At 34.3% G+C, this 21,194-nt stretch overlaps 1 protein-coding gene across 2 annotated transcripts in view; it reads right to left on the bottom strand.

The window, feature by feature from the left end:
* The window catches only part of LOC123231863 (oocyte zinc finger protein XlCOF6-like), a 51,261-nt gene that overhangs the window by 1,677 nt on the left and 28,390 nt on the right, over window positions 1-21,194 (bottom strand). For both annotated transcript variants that reach the window (XM_044658169.1, XM_044658167.1), the window contains 2 exons: window positions 12,938-13,071; window positions 1,354-1,477 (listed from right to left, as the gene is read on the bottom strand). In XM_044658169.1, the coding sequence (XP_044514104.1) occupies window positions 1,354-1,477; window positions 12,938-13,071 (258 nt within the window). The remainder of the gene's footprint in view (window positions 1-1,353; window positions 1,478-12,937; window positions 13,072-21,194) is intronic.

Below are 21,194 nucleotides of genomic sequence, written 5' to 3'. Positions count from 1 at the left end.
ATTTTTTTGCCATCACAAAGAGTGTAGCTATGAAAAATTTTGTACAAACATTTTTCATTTATTTCCTTTGACCATTTGTCAATTGGGAAATGATTTGTAGGCTTATAAATTTGACCCTCTATATTTGAGAAGTGAGGCCTTTATCAGAAAAATTTGCTATAAAATTTTTCTCCCAATTTGTTGTTTCTCTTCTAATCTTGATTATATCGACTCTTTATGTTTTAAATTTTTGTTGTAAATTTATTGTTAGATGTTGCCTTCTAATTTATTCCGGTAACTTCACCTGCTTTATGGATGAGTACATCCACTTTACAATCATGGTTATGACTATTAATTGTGTATCTTACTCCATTAATATCTTTTTTAAAAAAAAACCCTTATCTTTTGTCTTAGAATCAATACTGTGTATTGGTTCTAAGGCAGAAGAATGGTATGGGATAGGCAATAGGGGTTAAGTGATTTGTCCAAGGTCACACAGTTAGGAGGTATCTTAGGCCAAATTTGAATTTAGAGTCTCCCATCTCTAGGTCAGGCTCTCAAACCACTGAGCCACCTAGCTGCTCCCCTACCTCCCATTTATATCTTTTTTTTCTTTCAAATTAAGGATAAAATTTCAACTACCTTCAAACACCTGGAATCATGACACATCTTAAAACCTGTATAAAAGGATAGAAATTCTGATTAAAAAATAATCTCAAGCCTCTTCTCTAGAAGACATTGGCTTTGCTTGGATATCAGATTAAGTAGTATAATATTTCATGTGTGTGTGTGTGTGTTTTCTGCCTATTGCAGGAGTTGACAAATATAATTAAAAAATTGTCTGACCTGTGAAAATGTTCTAAAGTTTCTGAAAAAATAAAACATTTTAAGGTAGAATTGGAAGAACTATCCTTGCAGGAAGTAAGTCAAATGCAGAAAACCTAAAAAAATTATCTTCTCCTGTTCATGAAAAAAAAGTCCTATAAAAATATGTTTTCCATATTGACTCATCCTACAGCAGGTAACATACTTATATAGTCAACCTCAAACATTTCATTTTATCTTATGAAAATCATAACCATCTAGTTACTCATCTCAGAATTTCTAGAGGACAGAACCTTAGAAGAAACAATGAGGATGATTATAACTGTGAAAACAAGAAAAAGGGTATCCTCTTGAAACAGAGAATTTTTAATAAACTCATTCATAGCATTAAACTAATAATTTTTCTATTAGTATATACATATACATGCACACATAGGTGTTTGAATGGCCTTATTTTTTCTTCATTTCTTGTCAGAAACAGCAGAGAGACTTGACTCCTACCTTATTTATTTTTTCCCTTGATAAGAAATGGGAAATTTGTAAACTTACCTACTATATGAACAAAGCTGGCATTTGTAGGGTCTCTCCCTTGTGTGAGTCCTAAAATGTCTTCGTAGGGAACTGGCATCAATTGAGGCATATGAGCAAATTTCACACTTAAAAGGTTTTTCACCTATCAAGATATGTAAAGTCACCATTGAGGAGGTCAATTGCATACAAAGGATCAGTTCTTTAACATGAAAGTAATATATTACATTATAGGATTTTATAGAATCAGAACTAGAAATTGATAGCATTTAAGAGAGCAGTAAAATCAAGAGTTTTTTAAGACATAAGGTAAGGAAGATCTGCATGTGTTAAAGACACAAGAGGAAAAGGAATAAAAATAGAGAGGGATAAAGGATGAAAAGGTTATTTATAGGTAGGAATGAATGAAATCTAGAGCAAAAGTGAGGTCAAGGGGGATTGTTTCTTATTACTTTAAATGATTCTATTCATCAATAAAATATTAAGTCTTTGGGGGCATCTGTGTAGCTCAGTGGATTCAGAACCAGGCCTAGAGACAGGAGGTCCTGGGTTCAAATCTGACCACAGATACTTCCTAGCTACGTGACCCTGAGCAAGTCACTTAACCCCCAATGCCTCACCCTTACCACTCTTCTGCCTTGGGACCAATATTCAGTACTGATCTAAGACAGAAGGTAAGGGTTTAAAACACACACACACACACACACACACACACACACACACACACAAAATTAAGCCTTTAAAACCATAAAATGGAATTTATTTCATGATTCATCATGGTCAAAAGAATTAATCACCATGTAATTAACCCACACAGTTTTTCCTTAATTAAATAAAATTATCATGCATACAAAATCAATAAGAAACATCACTTCATGGGATATTTGGTCATTGCATATTGCAGTGCTAATAAGTATTTACAAAAATACCACCATGAAAATAATAGAGGTCTATGTATTATTATCTGATAGAGGATGAAGCGGTAGACAAATTCTATAAAGAACTCAATAAAATCCTTCAAATTAAATCAATATATATCATGATAGTCAGTGACAGCAATACAAAAGTAAGGATGGTTAAATAACTTTTAAAAATAGGAATCTGAAATAAGAAATGAAAAAAGCCAGAGTGAAAATTACACAGAAAAATTTCACCTATATTATATGAATACTTTCTTTGAAAAAAAGAAAAGGTATTAGATAAAGTGAGCATCTAATAAAATCCCCCCCAAAAAGTGACATGATTGTACTTTGAAAGGAAACTACTCATTACAAATGTGCTAGTCATTTTTTAATAAGCTGTCATATAGATATATAAAAAGTCCACCAATTTGCTGTATAAAAAAATGGAGTAAGAAAATATAAAGTGACTTATGCAACAATTACAAAGCCTAAATGTCATTTCAAATAGTAACACATGACTTACTTGCCTAGCAGAGTAATAGAGCAGCTATTAGTAACAATTTAAAAGAGAATTCTACTCATCTTTAAAATCTTATGGTGACGGATAGCTAAAGATTTTCAGCAATATTATCTCATAAAGCAAAGAGAAGCAATAGTAGATTTAAAAAAAAAAATTAGGGCTGCATATAGAGCACTAAGCCTTAAGTCAGGAAGATCTGAGTTCAAATCCAGCTTCAGACACTTAACTATGTGATGGTGGGCAAGTCACTAAACCCTACATGCCTAATAAATAAATAAATAAACAATAAACAAATAAATGAATGAATAAATGAACAGGCAAGCAAATAGATAAATAAATAAACTTTATAAAGAAACCTGGCAAAAGACTCAATAAATCAGTTATACCAAGAACATTTAGGGAGAATGGTAGGGTGGTACCAAAATGATGGAATAAAAGTAACAATTAAGTTGAACTCTGCCAATATTGCCCTCCAAACAATTTTAAAATCATGTCTTAAAATTGAATTCTGGAGTGGCAGAGCAAACGAAATATTAGGGTGGGAAATTTTTCCAACCTAGAGAACTTAAGAGGCTGGTAGAAAAACCCTATGACACCAGGGTAGGGGCCAGTCTGAAGCACACTTGAGAGCAATCAGAGTGATAGACCTTGGAGACAACAATGATAGTAGCAGTTCTGAGAGCTCTTAGCCCAGAGATTTTAAAGGGGTTGGAGACAACCAGTTAGAAAGAGATGACTGGGGACCCTTTCCTGGTACTAGGTATAAGACATGGTGCTGTTTGTCAACTCTATTGCCCATTGGAGCTCTGAGTTTCAGTTCTTTGGTGCAGAGGAATGCTAGCACTTATAGCTGCAGGGAAGCAGGGGCACACCCTATGTAAAGACTTGAGCTGGAGAGTAGTAACCACACCTCTTACTAGATAACACCACTTTGGAAACAATGAAAACTTTCAGACTCCCCCTCTCCCCAGAACTAGTTCTGAAAATAGAAGCACACAAAAAAAGCCTACAGCTTGAGTCAGTGCCTGCCACCCCAAGGTGAACACAGCCCATTTTTAACATACAGTTCAAAGTCAAGAAAATAGGCTGGAAAACTGAGCCAACAACAAAAAATGAACTAGACCATAAAAAGCTGCTACAGTGGTAGGAAGACCAAGTTATAAACACAGAAGACAAAAATGTGAAAACATTTTCACATTAATCGGACCCAAACTCAACAAGACTGGCTAGAAATTAAACAAAGAGATAAGAGTGATAGAAGAAAAACTGGGAGAAGAAATTAGAGTAATGAAAGAAAATTTCAAAAAGAGAATTTAATGACATAATAAGAGGCATAAAAATTACTAAAGAAAATAATATCTTAAAAAGAATAGGCCAAATGGGAAAAAAAAATTCACCAAGAAGAACTTCTTAAAAAATAGAATTGGCCAAATAGAAAGAGGTAGAAAAGCTCATAGAAAAAAAATACTTAAAAGTTACAACAGGGCAAGTGGAAGCTAAGGAGTCTATGACATATCAAGAAACAATAAAATAAAGTCAATAGAAAAAAATAAAAAGGAAATGTGAAATAGCTCACTTTAAAAACAACTGACCTGGAAAATAGATTGAGGAGAAATAATTTAAGAATAACTAGACTACCCGAAGGTCAAAATCAAGAAAAGAGCCTAGACATTATATCTCAAGAAATTATGAAGAATTGTTCTGTTGTCTTGGATCTAGAGGATAAAATGGAAATCAAAGGAATCCACTAATCATCTAAGAGGCTCCAAAATAAAAACTCCTGGGAATGTTGTAAATAAATTCTAGAGCTCCCAGGTAAAAGAAAAAATGTTTCAAGTAAACAGAAGGAAACTATTTGAATATCATGGAGTCACAGTCAGGATCCCTTGAGATTTAGCAACTTCAGTGTTAAAGAAGCAGCTAGCTTGGAATATGATATTCTGGAAGGCAAAGGGGCTAGGATTATAACTAAGAATAACCTATCCAGCAAAACTGAGTATAATCCTTTTGGCAGGGGGAGGGGGGAGGAATGTATATTTAATGAAAAGACAAGAGCTGAATAGAAAATCTGACACTCAAACATAAGACTCAAGAGAAACATAAAAAGGTAAACATGAAAGAGGAACTTTAAGAGATTCCTAAGGTTAAACTGTTGATACTCCTATATGTAACTCCTAGTAGCTTTATCATTATTAGGACAACTAGAAAGAAACTACACAAAGGGCACAGGTACAAGTTGATTATTTTGGGAACAATCTCAGAAAAGAACAAAGGGGTGAGAGCAAAAGATGCACTTGGAAAAAAGGGAAGTGAGAAGAAGATTGGTGGAAATTATGCCTAATAAAAGATGTGTTCAAGGAAATGCTTTTACAGTAGAAGGGAAAATAGGAGGTGGGCAATGCCTGAACCACACTTGCATCAGTCTGGTACAAAGACAGAAAAATATATGTACACACTCACCCGAGTAGAGAAATCTATCTTACCAAACAGGGAAGTAAGAAGGGAAAAGGATATGAGATAAGTGTATGTTTGGGGTGGGAAAGGTGATTAAAAGAGGTGGGAGGTGGTAGTCAGAGGCAAAGCACACTTTTGTAGAAGGGCAGGGTAAAAGGAGAGAAGGATAAACAGAAAATGATGGAGAAAAATAAATAATAATCAAAACTATGAATGTGAATGGGATGAAGTCACCCATAAAGCTAAAGGGGATAAAAGAATGGATTAGAAACCAAAATCCAACAATATGATGTTTATAACAGATATACTTGAAACAGAAAGACAATTGTTTCTGGCCTTTTGTTTAAAGTTAAATGTAGAAACAGAAAAAGAAACTCATAGTTAAAATTAGGGGCAGAAGCAGATTCTATTATGTTTCAATTGAAGTAAAAAAAGGCAGGAGGAGCAATCATGACCTCAGACAAAGCAAAAGCAAGCATAGACCTAATTAGAAAAAAATAATCAAGTGGGATAGCTAAGTGGCTCAGTAGATGGAAAGTTAGGACTAGAGATGGAAGGTCCTGGATTCAAGTCTCAGACACTTCCTAGCTATGTGACCCTGAGCAAGTCACTTATCCCCCATTGCCTGGCCCTTATCATTCTTCTGACTTAGAACCAATACCCAGTATTGATTCTAATACAGAAGGTAAGGGCTTAAATAAAAAAAAGATAATCAGGGAAATAAAAGGTATCATAGAAAATTAAACAAATCGAAAATGTTTACAGATAATTTCTCTGATGAAGGCTTCACTGCTCAAATATATAGGAATATAAGGCAAATTTTTTAAAAATATAAGTCAAATTTTAAAAAAATCAATCCCCAATTGATAAATGGTTAAAGGATATGAACAGAGAGTTTCCAGAAGAGAAAATCAAAGCTACCTAGTCCTAAGAAAAAATGCTCTATTTCACTATGCAAAATAATGCAAATATAAATGCAAAATAAAACAACTCTGAATTGTTCTGGGATAGTCTTTGACCCAGAAATGTCAATACTAGGTCTGTGTCCCAAAGAGATAAAAGAAAAGAGGGAAGGACCTATATGTACAAAAATATTTATAGTAGGTCTTTTTGTGGTGGCAAAAAATTGGAAATTGAGGGGATATAGATGTCCACCATGAGGAAGAGCTAAACAACTTGTTTTACACGTTTTGATGGAATATAATTGTGCTGTAAAGAAATACCAAGTAGGATGGTTTCAAAAACCTGGATGTATATATAAATGAACTACTGCAATATGAAGTGAGCAGAGCCAGGAGATCATTGTACAAAGTAACAGCAATATTGTAATGATGATCAACTGTGAAAGACTTAAGTTACTCTAATTAATACAAAGATGCAAGGCCATGCTGAAGGACTCATGATAAAAAATGTTATCCACCTCCAGAGAATTATTGAACTCTGAGTGCAAACTGAAGCATAATCTCACTTTGTTTTTCTTGCTTTTTTTTGGTAATAGTTTAATAAAGAAATATTTTATATGATTTTATGTATATAATTCTTTTTACCTTTGCAGTGAGTGGGAGAAAGGCTAGGAAAACAGGGAGGGAATTTGGAACTAAAAAAAATTTTTTTTTAAAGAATGCTTGAAGGATAAAGTTGGAAGGAAGACAACAAAGAGATAAAAGCTATAAAAGATACAAATATTTTTTTAACAAACTTGTTTCACCATTTTTTTAAAAAGAAGAGCTACTACACTTGGACTCAATATCATTGTTCTGGATACATTCATCTGGAAAGTAAATATGGTGCTAGAGAAAACAAAAATGGGAAAAGTCACTAAATCAAGTATAAATAGATGGGATCAACTTACAAATTGTAGAATATTTATCAGAAGGCTGGTAATATTAGTCCCTAAATTTCTCCCTCAGCCAATTACCCAATCCCATTCTCTTACCCCTGGAAAGCAATGGGGACAATACCTATGGTCTTTGTTTAAGTTTATGAAACGGGAATATGGGCTGCCAGTGGAAAACTGCAATCTAGTTTGTGATCCTAAGGAAGAATCTGGCTGTTTTTAGCATCAATTATGGACAAAAGAATAGTACACAAACAACAGAATATTAAAAAGGGGAGTAACTGCATACTATCAACAGCAGCGTAGACTGTTCAGAATACCATCTTCAAATATGAGTTCTAGACCAAGAAAAAGGAGTTTGGGGATATTGTTTGGTCATTGTATTAAGAGAAGTAAGTATTTGTACGAGAACAAATCTCTCGAACTAGTGATGCCTTGAAATAACTGTCATAAAAAGATACTGATAAAGCCAGGTCTTAAAACAGTAACACTGTGGTCCACAACTATCACAGTTTTACCATCTTTCTTCTTGAAATTTGATTGGCATTTATTTTCATTGGATGCTTCATTGGATATAATGATGTGCCAACTGGGCAATGTGAACTGAATTCTAATATTGTTTTACTGTCTATAATATCTATGAGCATAGTTTGGTTTTCCTTTTTATTTTACCTATTTCTGTATTTGCTGTTGTTTTGTATGGGATCATAACTGTCATCTTTTTTCCCCCCTTAAAACTTCCTAGTTTTTTTTAGGTATGTAAACAGTTTACAGAATTCATCAGTATATACACAAGCCTATAATATATACCAAACAATGGAAATAGACAAGTTGAATCCATAATTAAAAAGAGAAAAAGCAAGCTTGAATATATGGAACTACAATACCTCTATTCTATCAGTATTGTATTACGTCATAGTAAAACACTTTATTTTCCAAAGAATGAAAATTGAGGATTTCTCAGAAGCCAATTGAGAAAGCAATAAGAGGTGTGAGTAGGCTGCAATGCATAACATATAAGGGATTTAACAAAAGTGCCTAGAGAACTACAGAGAAGATATGAGAAGAGCAAAGGAAAAACCAATGGATATCATATGTGTTTCACTGGCTACTCTTGATATTTGTAGAGAAATTAAGTATGGTTCCTAGTATACTAGGTGGAACCCTTGTGGCAAATTTATGGAAGGACATAGAGGAGTCATACAAAACGGGCAACATGGATGAAATGCAGTTTACATCACTAAAGAAAACATGCACGTCAGGGCAAGTAGGTAGCACAGTGGGTAGAGTGCCAGGCCTGGAGTCAGGAGAAACTGAGTTCAAATTTGCCATCAGATACTTCCTAGCCATGTGACCCTGGGCAAGTCACTTAAACCACCTTTTGCCTAGCCCTTGCCATTCTTCTGACTTAGAACTGATTCTAAGGCAGAAAGTCAGCGTTGGTTTTTTTTAAAGAAAAAGAAAATATTTACATCAAAGAGACAAGACTCATTGAGTATCTGAGCAAAAAAAAATTACTCTGGTAAGTTATCTAGATATTAACAATATGCATATCAAAAAGATTTTTAAAATGTGTTTATTAAAATAGAAGTCTAAAATGACCCCTGGAGTTGGTTGATCACCGGATCAGGGTAGAAAACATTGGTTATATCTTATCCTACCAATTTTCTGTATTGACACAACTACACTACCCTGCTCTTCTTACAATTGACTTATGGTTGCACCAGTCATGGGGTAGGGCAGAAATGATATGACCTATCTTGATCTAAGAATCATAAAGGACAGGCAAATTCCTGCCACTACATGTCCCTCTGTATAATATCTCTTTATGATCTATATATCCAACTCCAATTTCTCTCCAAACTATCTTTAACAACTTTCTCTTATATCCAATTAGTTAACAAATCTAGCCATTTCTATTTCCAAAGCATCTAGAAATCTGACCCCTTCTGTCCACTAACAGCCCCACACTCATTTGAGTCTTCATTACCTCTCACCTGGACTACTACAATAGCCAACAAGAACATGAAACATTAGGGAAAGAACACTCTCTTTGATAAGAATTTTTGGTAAAACTAAAAAGAAGTTTGGCAGAAGTTTGGTTTAGATTCTCAGCCTATATAACAATAAACTGCAAATGCTACCTAAATATAAAGTCTCCTAATTGATCTCTTACCACAAGTCCCTTCTTTCCAATCCATTCACCATATGGCCTGACAAAGTAATTTTCCTAAAGTCCATTTTGGCTATCACTTCCCTACAAAAATTTCAGTGCCTCCCTAATAACCCTAGGATCAATTATTATTTAATTTTAAATTTTCTATTGTAAAATTTTAATGTACATAATAACTGTTATAATATTCTGACATAATCAGAGCTAAGAAAACTGAATATACAGGGATTACAACAATGATAAGTGGAAATAATGAACAGTACAGAATAATAAAAGCGTATTTGCAAAATTATTCAGAACGAGCACAGCCCCAAAGAAGAAAAGAGAAGACAGTGCTTTACAGAGATGGATATAGAATATTGTATGTATTTTCATACTTTTTCAATGTATTGATCAATTTTGCTGATCTTTTTTCTTTTATTGCTTTTTTTCCTTTTAAAAAATCTGTTATGGGGGCAGCTGAGTAGCTTAGTAGGTTGAGAGCCAGGTCCAGAGATGGGAGGTCCTGTGTTCAAATCTGGCCTCAGACACTTCCTAGCTGTGTGACCCTGGGCAAGCCACTTCACCCTCATTGCCTAGCTCTTATTGTTCTTCTGTCTTGGAACCAATATATAGTATTGATTTTAAGGTGGAAGGTAAAGGTTTAAAAAAAATCTGTTATATTGAATGGTTTTCTAGGAGGGATTATGAAGATACTGGGTAAAATTCTGGTGATCTAAAAATAAAGGATATTAATAAAATGTATTTAAAATATAAAAGTATATTTGTTTACTATTCCCTAATAATATAAAACATTTTATTAACTGGGAAATATCTTGGCCAGGCCTTTTTCAAATAGCTTATTGATTCTCTCTGTGTATAAATATACAAAAAATGTTGCTTGAACCTGCCAATTAGTATTATATGTGTCAGAAAAGAACACAATATAAGGGATTTAAATTCACGGCATATTATAGCAATACTTATTCACATTAGGCTTAAGTCAGTCATTAATAGAAGACATCTGCCTGTTCATGTTATACCATCCAACTCCTTGGTTTTTAATTTCATAATACTCTTTAAAAGAGAAAAATAAAAATGAAAAGTGCCTGGAATATCCACAAATCCCAGATGAAACTAAATTGGAAAGACACTCTGTGGTAATCTAAGAACTCTAACACAAATCTCAGACAATCCACTCCCTCCAATACAGCAACACCAATGAAACAGAGTTCTAGATCTCTAACAGAGAACTTCAACATTTCCTGAAACAAAGCTCATGAAAAGAAAAAGGAAATGCTTCCTGAAATGAAATTTCAGGCTTGAAAGATCCAATCTCAGGCTTTTTTAGCTAACACAGATGCATTTTATTTAGGGAAATAAAATTTCTCCAAATGTCAGTAACTATAGAAAAAAGTATTTGTTTTTTAAAACACTAAACTATAAAATGGAACCTTTTCCAAAAATTTTTGCCTTAGTTATACTCTGATACTTCAGCTCTGGAGTGGATTTGGTCATTTTTGTTGTTTGCTGACATGGAAAAGTTAATAACATACCTTGATCTAAATCTACTTAGAAACATCTAGAACCTGGGCAAATTCATATAAGTTGGCACTTTCTTATGCCAAGGTGGTTGGTTGTCATGTTAGAACTTGCTTTTTATTTTCAACCAAACCACTAAGAAAAGAAAGAGAATAAGATGCTCTTTTCAGGACCAGGGAAAGATTATTCTTTGCCTTACAGCTCTAAATCAGAGCATACTCACAATGGGACCTAAAGAGTATTTCTCTGCCAGGAGGTGCCAAGAAATAGGTAAGGAGAATTCATAGCAAAAGGTGATTATGTAAATTAACCCATTCACTTTTTGAATCACTAAGGACTTTCCAAAAGACCTTGTTCTTTGAAGGCCTAGAATTGCTCTTTTCTTGTCATCAATCATGTCCAAATCTTTGTGAGTCCATAGACCATAAAACACCAGGCCCTTACATTCTCTATTATCTCTGGGAGTCTATTCCAAGCTCATTTTAGTTGCTTCTAAGACACTATACATCTCATCCTGTCACCCCCATTTCCTTTTGCTTTCAATCTTTCCTAACATTTAAATCAGAACACACCATCATATATATGAGTAAATGAACATTTAATAAATGCCTACTACTAATTATAATGCTCATACAAATTTTGAAATGCACTGTGGTATATTAGAAAAAGCACTGAGTGTGGAGTCAGGAAATAGAACTCTATTAACATGCTATCATTGGTAGGGGAAAGGAAGAAGAGATTATCTATCTATAATAGCTGCCAGAAACTGTCAGCACTAAAATTCTATGACTCCATATCTTCATAGAAACAAGTTTATTGGCTAAGCAACTGAAAATTTTTCAAAGACAGAAAAGATGAATAAAAAAATTAAATTATTAAGTGCTTATTATTCTAAAAAATTCTAAGCATACAAAATAATGAGCAAGATCTCATCACCTTACATATGTACAAATCATACGAGTTTTTCAATTTTCAAATGCATTATTTCTGATCGTAACAACTATGGTTATCCTACTTCATTTTAGACAGCAAGAAAGGGTCAGTTTTTCATGTAGTAGAAGGAAATAATTTGCTATCAAGGAAGAAATTTATTTTGGTAAAGGTTTGCCTATCATATGATCTATCCTAAATTATTGATATTTCCACTTTCGGCAGAAATATTTTAAAATATGCAACAATAAAATTCCCAGTTCTTCAAAACTAAAAAGGTCCTGGAAGAGCATGATGGAGCAGAAAGAGGAGCAGAATACTAGTAAGGAGCCTTAGTTCTACTTTTATGTAATTCACTTAACTATTCTAGACAACAACAAAATTATCACAACTTAATGCTTCAAAATTGTAATGATTGACCAAGCTCAGCCTTGAAAAAGAAATATGAGAAGGTACTTCCTCCTCCTTCTTTGCAGAATTGAGGAGAGATAATAGGTGTGGAACATCACATATATGTTTTTCAATATGTTGGTTAGTTTTGCTAGCCTTTTTTTCCGTCTTTTTTTATTCTTTATTTTATTAGATGACTTTCTTGAAAGGGGAGGGAAGAAGAACATATTGGAAATTATAAATAGCATAAAAACAAAAATAAATCAATCTTATTTTAAAAAGGCAATACAACCTTTCTGGGCCTCAGTGCCTTCATTTGTAAAATGAGTGGTTTGGATACAGGCTGCTAACAACACTCCTAGCACTAAAACAATGCTAATTTCCCCTGTGCAAGTAAAAGATAGGAGAAATAGAAGAGATAAAGAAGAAGAGACTGGCCATTAAAAAATAAACCTTTGGATTTATAGGCCTGTATGAAAAGAGAATGAAAGGCCCTTACTCCCAAGGATGTGGGGAAGAACTCAGCATTAGAACTTGGACACTTAAGTACTTAAGTAATTTAACTTGGGCTCCCATCTTTATCAAAGACAAGATTTAAATGGCTGTTTGAGGTAGAGGGATAGAAGAGAAAATACCCAGTAGTTACTCCCCTGGGCATATAAAAAACTAAACCATACTCTGCATTAAAAAGAGTGAATCCAAAAATAAAAAAAGAAGCAGCCTGGTCCAAGAGTTGCAAGCTAGCACAAGAGCACCACCTACTGTAAAAGGACCAGTTCTCTCTATAAAATTACAAATTGAGTATTTTTAAATCTACTGTTTAAAACTACTATAGTTCAAAGGCAGCTCAAGCGGGCAGATGAAAACTACTGGCTTACCAGTATGGATCCGCATGTGTTGTATCAATGAAGCCTTCAGTCTTGTTTTATAGTCACAGTGCTGGCAATGGAAGGGCTTAACTCCTGCGTGTATACCCATATGTCTCTGCAAGGCCAATTTGGAGGAACATTTCCTATTCAAAAGGAAGCAAGGTTTGTCATAACTTAGCAAAAGAGGGTCTTCGTTCCTCATCTGTAAAATGAAGTGACTAGACTAAGTGAAGTCAAAGGTATCTTCTAGTTCTAAATCTTAGGAATGTGAATCTAAAGATAAGACTACAATTTTTTTAATTACCTGGGAAAGTATACAAATATCACTATGGGTATTACTTTTCCAGTCCAAATGTCTAATAGGAGGACTCTTCAGTAAGAGCATAATGGAAAGTAGTAGGTGGTATTGTGAAGAGTGCACTGGGCTTGAAATCAGGAAGACTAGACTTCAAATATCACCTCTAGGACTTACTGTGTAACCCTGGGCAAGTCATTTTACTCTCAATGCTTCAGTTTTCTCACCTATAAAATTAGAAGGTTGGACTTAATAGCCACTACAGTCCCTTTCAGCTCTAAGTCTATGATCCTGTTTTCTAATGATTCTTAGCTTTCAAAAGTGAGTAAATATGGTCAGATTGCTAATTTTTCATGGAATCTTGTTCAAAATATTAACTCAGAGCAGATCCTATTATAGAAAACAACTTATTGACAAGCAAAGCACACTCAATTGAACAAGCCATTTGTGCTTAAAGCACCTACTTTGTGCTAGATAGCGAAGCATGGTGGATAATCTAGTGCCAGATTTAGACTCAGGTAGACTTGGTTCAAGTATTAACTCTGACACATACAACTACATGGCAATGGGCAAGTCACTTAATCTCTCCATATCTGAGGCACCTCACAGATGAGGGGTAGCTATGTGGCACAGTGGATAGAATTCCAGGTCTGAAGTTAGGAGGACCTGGGCTCAAATCTGGCCTTAGACATTTCCTAGCTATGTGACAATGGGCATATTCACTTAACCTCAACTGCCTAGCCCTTGCCCTTCTGTCTTAAGAGTTATTTCTAAGACAAAGTAAGCGTTAAAAAAGAAAGAATGGAAGAAAGAAAGAGAGAGAAAGGAAAAGAGAAAGGAAGAAAGAATAATTATAAATGAGTTCCTGATCTGTAACAATGAAGCTCTTACATCAATATTTATCAGAACAAAATTATAGATAACATACACCTGGAATTTTTTTCCCTCAGGCAGTTTATATTTGCATAAAGTGGTGAGAGTCAAAAGACTATATAAACAATGCAGTATTGTTGATTAGTTCTAAGTTTCAAATGTATTTATGTTTATAGAAGGAGATCAGGGAAATTACTGTCAAGAAGAGAATCAGAAACAATAAAAATTATGCTAAAAAACTTGTTATTGTTCAGTAGTTCAGTTGTATCTGACTCTTTTTGACCACATTTGGGGTTTCCTTGGCAAAAATACTGAAATGGTTTGCTATTTCCTTCTCCAGTGGTTTAAGGCAGATGGGGTTAAGTGACCTGTCCAGGATTACACAGTAAATGTCTGAAGCCATATTTGAATTCAGGTGTTTCTGACTGTAGGCTCAATGCTCTATCCTCTGAGCCACATATTAAACTTTAAATTGGAAAAGCTCAAAACTTTCCAGAATTTTTATGAAATTACATAGAACATAATTCTAGTGCTTACAAACTAAAAAAAGATAGCCAAAAAAATTCTACTAACTTAGCAAACTGACAAAATTTAAGAGCAAACAGTGAATACTAAAAGGAGCAGGTTTTTATATGACAATCTCAAAAGCTAAACTAGATATCCTTTAAGGTCCCTTCCAGTTCTATATCTATGATTCTCTCTCTCTCTCTCTCTCTCTCTCTCTCTCTCTCTCTCTCTCTCTCTCTCTCTCGATTTGAGAAATACTACTAATATGACTAGCCCCAGCTTTCTGTCCTATATGCCCCTCCTTTTTAAGTCAACTTCTGTTGTACATGGGGCAGCTAAGGGTGAAGCAGAACACAAGGCCTGATATCAGGAAAACCTGAGTTCAAATCCAAACTTAGGCAGTTACTGTGTAACCCTGGGCAAATCACTTAACCCTGTTTACTTTAGTTTCTACAACTGTAAAATAGCTGGAGAAGGAAATGTCAAACCTTTGGCAAAACTTTGTCAAGTGAATCCCAAATGGAGTCGCAAAGAGTCAGAAACAGCTGAAATGAACTTAACAACAACAATCTATTGTACATGATACTTTACAAATCACTGTTATGTGTGCTAACTGAAGTTACTAGGTCCCTCCATAAGATGGTTTTCCTGACCCATCACTAAATTCCTGTGCTTGGTTCTTCATCTGTAAAATGGAGATAATTTCCACAGCTTTGCACAGGAAAATCTTGACAAATTAACCTTTAAACATCTCTCTCATCGGTTTATTTCTTCTCACAGTTACTACCTAACTCATAGCCCAACCTATGTCTCACCTAGATTACTGTAACAGCATCCTTATCTTCTTCCCCCTCTCCAAATCCTATTTCACACAGTTGCCAAATTGGTCTTCCTAAAGCACAAATCAAACCACATCACTCCAGTACTCAAAACATTTCAGTGTCCCCTTTTCCTCTAGGAAAAAAAAACCAACCTTTTGTTTGGTTTTTCAAGTTCTCACTCCAGCCTACCTTTATAGACTTGTTGTACATCATTCTCTTTCATGTACATTTCATCACACAGATTGGCCTATTTGTTGTTCACTTTTTTTTTCATGTCTGGAATGCACTCACTCTTCAACTCCTCCTCAGAAAATTCCTACCTTCCTCCCCTGACTTCAGCACAAGTTCCATTTCCTATGGGAAGCTTGGTTCAAGCCTTACTCCTAACTCCCAGGACTAATGCCCTCCTTGCCTTAGAAATTATATGTTATATATGCTTATTGAACTGAAAATTGAATGTCAGAAATTACTTCAACTCTGACATTTTTAAAAGCTCCTATATTGAAACATTCTTACAATGAAGTTTCCTACAAGAAAATTGGAATATTCTCATAAACCATTTTTAAAGCAGACTTTTAACTTCCACTTTAAAAAAATAAATTAGTTTTACTTTTAAGTAACTAAAAAAGTTGGATTCAAATTTGTCATCAGTCAAATTTTATCATTCCCTACCTATTATCTTTGAGTACTCATCAAGGTGACAAGAACACAAAGCTATAGTAGATGAGTCATATTCAATTAAGGAGAAAGGAGTTCTTTGTTGGCACTTTTCTGAATAATCAAAATGAAATACTGAACTGCTAAGTGGTTCTGGTACTGAATGTATCATATTTTATTTGAGTTATCTACATTATTTACTGTACCATCAAAAAATACTGATGTTACAGCAGAAAAATGTCATGGTTCCTCTAGAGTTAGAAAACTCTAGAAAACAGTCATGAGGATGCTGAGAACATGAATTTCTTTTATCTGGGGAAAGCTTTGCTATCAAAAGGCACCAGAGTATTTGCTGACTATCTGCTGATACTTTCAAAGTGTAGGTTCTTGGCTTAGAGAGAGTTCATGTTACTTTGGAACTTTGCGTAAAAGATGAACATCTCTAATCACTTTAAGGTAGTATGTATGTATATACATACACACATGAACATGCCTACTTAAAAATAACTCTAAGTTTCCTAGGATATGTAAAATCTGTAAGATGATGTGTTACAGTCTATGGAATTTTGTTCTACTTAAGAAGAACAGTTGGCTATGTAAAACTAAAAAGAGTAAGGAGACACAGCTCCACATTTAGGAAATTAAAGTGCTACTTTGAGAAAGTAAAGTAGCAAGTGAACAATATGATATCTTCACAACTTAATTAACTTGTGACAAATATTTGTTCCTTAGTTCCCCAAGCCTACTATCTTCTGGTGAGAGAAATAAGGCATGTAAATAGCCATGATAAAAATAAAAATAAAGGGTATCTTAATCAAACTACATGTAAAATAGATGAAAAAATAGGCTTCTAGAACATATGCAGCTTTGGCAGGGGCAAGGGTTCCATTGAGAAAACAAAATTTAACATTTTACTACTCAGTGTCTTTTATGGGTAGTGACTCAGTAATCCATAGTTTTAGAATATTTTGCATAGCAACAGCACAAGTACCATTAAAACTTAGGCAAAGAAAAATTTAAATGATGAAAACTGTTAACACTGACTACATATTATTCTTTATACAAATAAGATTGATATTGAAAATGTGAAGAAATCGTAGTAATAAAAATAAGCTCAGCATGAAAATGTTATATGGTACAAAAGACTATTGGATTGAGAATTGTCATTACAGTATATAACTGAATGCTAGATTGTCATCAAAAGACAAGAGGTTCTTAGGATCACAGAAGGGTCTTCTGTGGGTTATCTAGTCCAATCCCTTCACATTTTATAGATGAGGAAATTGAGGTCAAGAAAGGTTAAGTAACTTGCTCAAGGCACACAGTAAGTAGCAGAACCATGATTTGAACCCATGCTCTCTGATTTCAAATCCAACATTCTTCCCCCATACCTCACCTCTGCCACTTTTAAGCTGTAAGACCCGAACAAGACATACAACCTAAGGCTTTGTCTTCATAAATGAGATAAATATTTATAATATTGATTTCTTTCAAAGAGTTGTGAAAATGCAAGTGAAAACACATTATAAGTATTAATTGCTACACAAATAGCTAATATAAGTTATGTATAATTTATACAACAGGATCACAGATGGCAATTAAAGAAAAAAGAAGCTCAAAATCAAAATCATAGTTTTTAGATTGTCTATAAATATTAACTTAGTTGTTGGTCCTCTAAATGATTAAAAGAAAGATGCAGACAAATGGAAGGATTGTGCACAAGATACCCTTGGGGAAACAATCAGAGATGCTGGCAAAGCTGGCTTCATTGTACATCAAAATACAAGAAGTATTTCACAAGACACTTGGTCACCTTATATTATAGAGCTTCTAATAATCATTTGCAAAAATTCTACCAAAAATAATCACATCTTATGCTCCAATATTTGTTGAAGATAACGTAAATAGAATTCTACAAAGAACTCAATTAAGCCCATCTAACCCTCCTCAAAATTATATGAATATTTATTGTGATATTTACTCACTTCAGTGCAATTGTGAGAACAGGTGGTTTAGAAGAAATGAAAGGCCAAAGGTATGTAGACTATACTGAAATCACACACCTATATATCATGATTATGAGGAGAAAGTCAGAAGGCACTGAACAGGGGAAACACCAAAAAAAAGAATAAAAAATTTAAATTATTATATTTTAAGATACAGCAAATTATAGTTAAAATAAAGTTTTTTTCCAAATAAGCAATGTACTATCAGAGCATTAATTTGTTAGTTCTAACAAGATCAATATTTAAAGATACTGAGTGACTGATTATGAAAGATAGCTGAAAAACAGGAGAATAATCAGTGCTTAGAGAAGGGGAAAAAAAAAAAAAGGCATGTGTATTCAATCAGGACAGCCCTGAAAGCCACTGGTTTATCTTATGTACTTATATAAGGGTATATGAGGATTTCAAGGAGGACTAGCACCTCTACTGTCAGGCCTTGCTGAGCTGTTTTTTGGGGCTGTTCACCTACCTTTGGTGTTTACCTTTCACTCAACTCTTACCTGTGGCTCCAAGAAGCTGTGGCATGTACAGTAGCTACTTCAGTAAAACCTCACCAGACAAGGCCACTAGGTTGAAGGTAACTGACAGGCCTCAAAATTGTCAATGAGTTAGTGGGGGATATCTATCTTAAATATGGGTAGACTTCCCCCAAGTGGAATAGGTGGATAACAATTTGTTCCAGGGGCTATGAAGGTAGCTGAAGCAGGCAATGTAGGGCACTTAGAGCCCTAGGTCAGACATAAAAAAATGCCAGTGTTGTTCATTGCATACCAGGCTATTGCCAATCATTTTGACTTCTGTCTTGCCATTGGACCTTGATGACTCTCAGAGCTACTGAGGCTGAGTTATAAAAACTGCGTGTACTTTTAGCCCGAGCAATACCATTGCTGAGTCTGCTTCTCAAGGAGATCAGGGAAAAAGGGAAAGAACCCATATATTCCAAAATATTTATAGTAACTCCCTTTCTGGTGGCAAAGAACTGGAAATTGAAGAGCTATCCATCAACTGAGGAATGACTAAACAAATTGTGGTACATGGTTGTGATGGAATACTACTGTGACATAAGAAATGATGAACAGATAAATTTTTAAAAAACGGGTAAAGAACTATATGAGATAATGAAAAGTGAAATGAGTAGAGCCAAGAGAACATTATATGCAGCTAAAGATTTTTTTTAAACATTTATTAACATTCATTTTTAACATGATTACATGATTCATGCTCCTACTGTCCCCTTCACCCTCCGCAATCCCCCCACCCATGGCCGATGCACATTTCCACTAGTTTTGTCATGTGTCCTTGATCAAGACCAATTTGCAGCTAAAGATTTAATATCTGAAGAATAACTTGTGAATGTTCACTGATGGAGAATGAACTGAAAAATGGAAACACAAAAGACATACCTATCTATTTGCTGGATGATATCTTCTATGGTATGGGGCTGAGATACTTATAAATAAATTACATTAACTAATTTTTTAAAAATGCATAACCAGCATACATCAGAGGTAAGACCTAAAACAAGGTTCTGCTGACTCTCAGACCATATCTCAACCCACTATATACCTTATTGCTTTCTCAATAAATATTTGTTGATTGAAAAAAAAAAAAAAGAAGATCCTATGGCCAAATAGGTGGCACTGTGGATAGAGTACCAGGCCTGGAAACAAATTCCTGAGTTCAAATATGGCCTCAGACACTTACTAGAGTCAATTAACTCTATTTGCCTCAGATTTTCAATTGTAAAATGGGCTGGAGAAGGAAATGGCAATCTACTCCATTATCTTTGAAAGAACAAATGAACTCCAAAGGAGGTCATGAAGAGTCATAAACAACTGTACAACAAAAAAAATAAAAGAACTTATGTTCCTAACTTGGAGTCTTTTGGCTTCTGAGTAGTCACTGACCCTTTTCACTGGCACATACCGACTTTGTTAATAAAGGGAACATGCTCAAAATTGTATTGCCTCAGTTTGCCTTACTTTTTATCATGACAAATGCTTTTTAATGATTCCTTAATTCCTGCCTAAAACAAAGATCCATTAAAAAAAACCATGAATAGTTTTCAGATTATGTTTTATATATTAAAGTCACAGCATATTAGTTTCTGAAGAATTAAGTTAAAGGTCTTTTGAAGGACTAGGCCAAGGGTTCTTAATCTGAAATCTAAAACTTATTTTTAAAAATATACTGATGGGGGCAGCTGGGTAGCTCAGTGGATTGAGAGTCAGGCCTAGAGACAGGAGGTCCTAGGTTCAAATCCGGCCTCAGCCACTTCCCAGCTGTGTGACCCTGGGCAAGTCACTTGACCCCCATTGCCCACCCTTACCACTCTTCCACCTATGAGACAATACATTGAAAGTCAAGGGTTTAAAAAAAAATAAAAAAAGTAAAAATATACTGATAACTGGATTTCAATATAATTGGTTTCCTTTGTAATCCCATGTGTGAGGATTACATAAATTCAACAAAGAGGTCTGTAAAATTCAACAGACTGCCAAAGGGGCACATAACATAAAAACAATTAAGAAACCCTAGGCTAGGTAAATAACTAAAGCTGACTTCATTTACCTTCCCCAACCCTTTAGAAGAAAAAGGAGAAGAAATATTGTGACAAGATTCAATGTGAGGAATAAACAAACTTTAATAGTCATGACTATGAATGGAATGAGGTGAACTCATCTATTAAATAGTTCAATAATTTGTTATTTACAAGTAATATTTAAAAAAATTCAAAAATATGAGGGTTGGCATATAATATAATGTCTCAGATAAATCTAAGAATCAGAGGTAGCACTAATTAGCTCGGACAAAGCAAGGATAAAAACTAATATAATTAAACAGGGAAACTTTACTATGCATAAGGGTGCCATAGTTAATGAAGCAACATGCTATTAAATATTTATGCACAAAAGATATAACATCTAAGTAATTAAAGGAAAAACTAACTGAATTATAGGACAGCACAGTAACAATAATTAGAAAATCCATGCCATTCTTTCAGATAGATACAATATATCAGAATGATAAAAATTGAGGTAAAAAAAGTTTTTTAAATTACAAAAATTCAATATGATAGAACTTTAGAGATTACTGATGGGTAAATT

This window comes from Gracilinanus agilis, chromosome 1 (genome assembly GCF_016433145.1).
Source record: "Gracilinanus agilis isolate LMUSP501 chromosome 1, AgileGrace, whole genome shotgun sequence".
Taxonomy (NCBI): domain Eukaryota; kingdom Metazoa; phylum Chordata; class Mammalia; order Didelphimorphia; family Didelphidae; genus Gracilinanus; species Gracilinanus agilis.
Note: the sequence above shows the minus strand (reverse complement) of the source record. Positions and strands in the feature narration are given on the sequence as shown.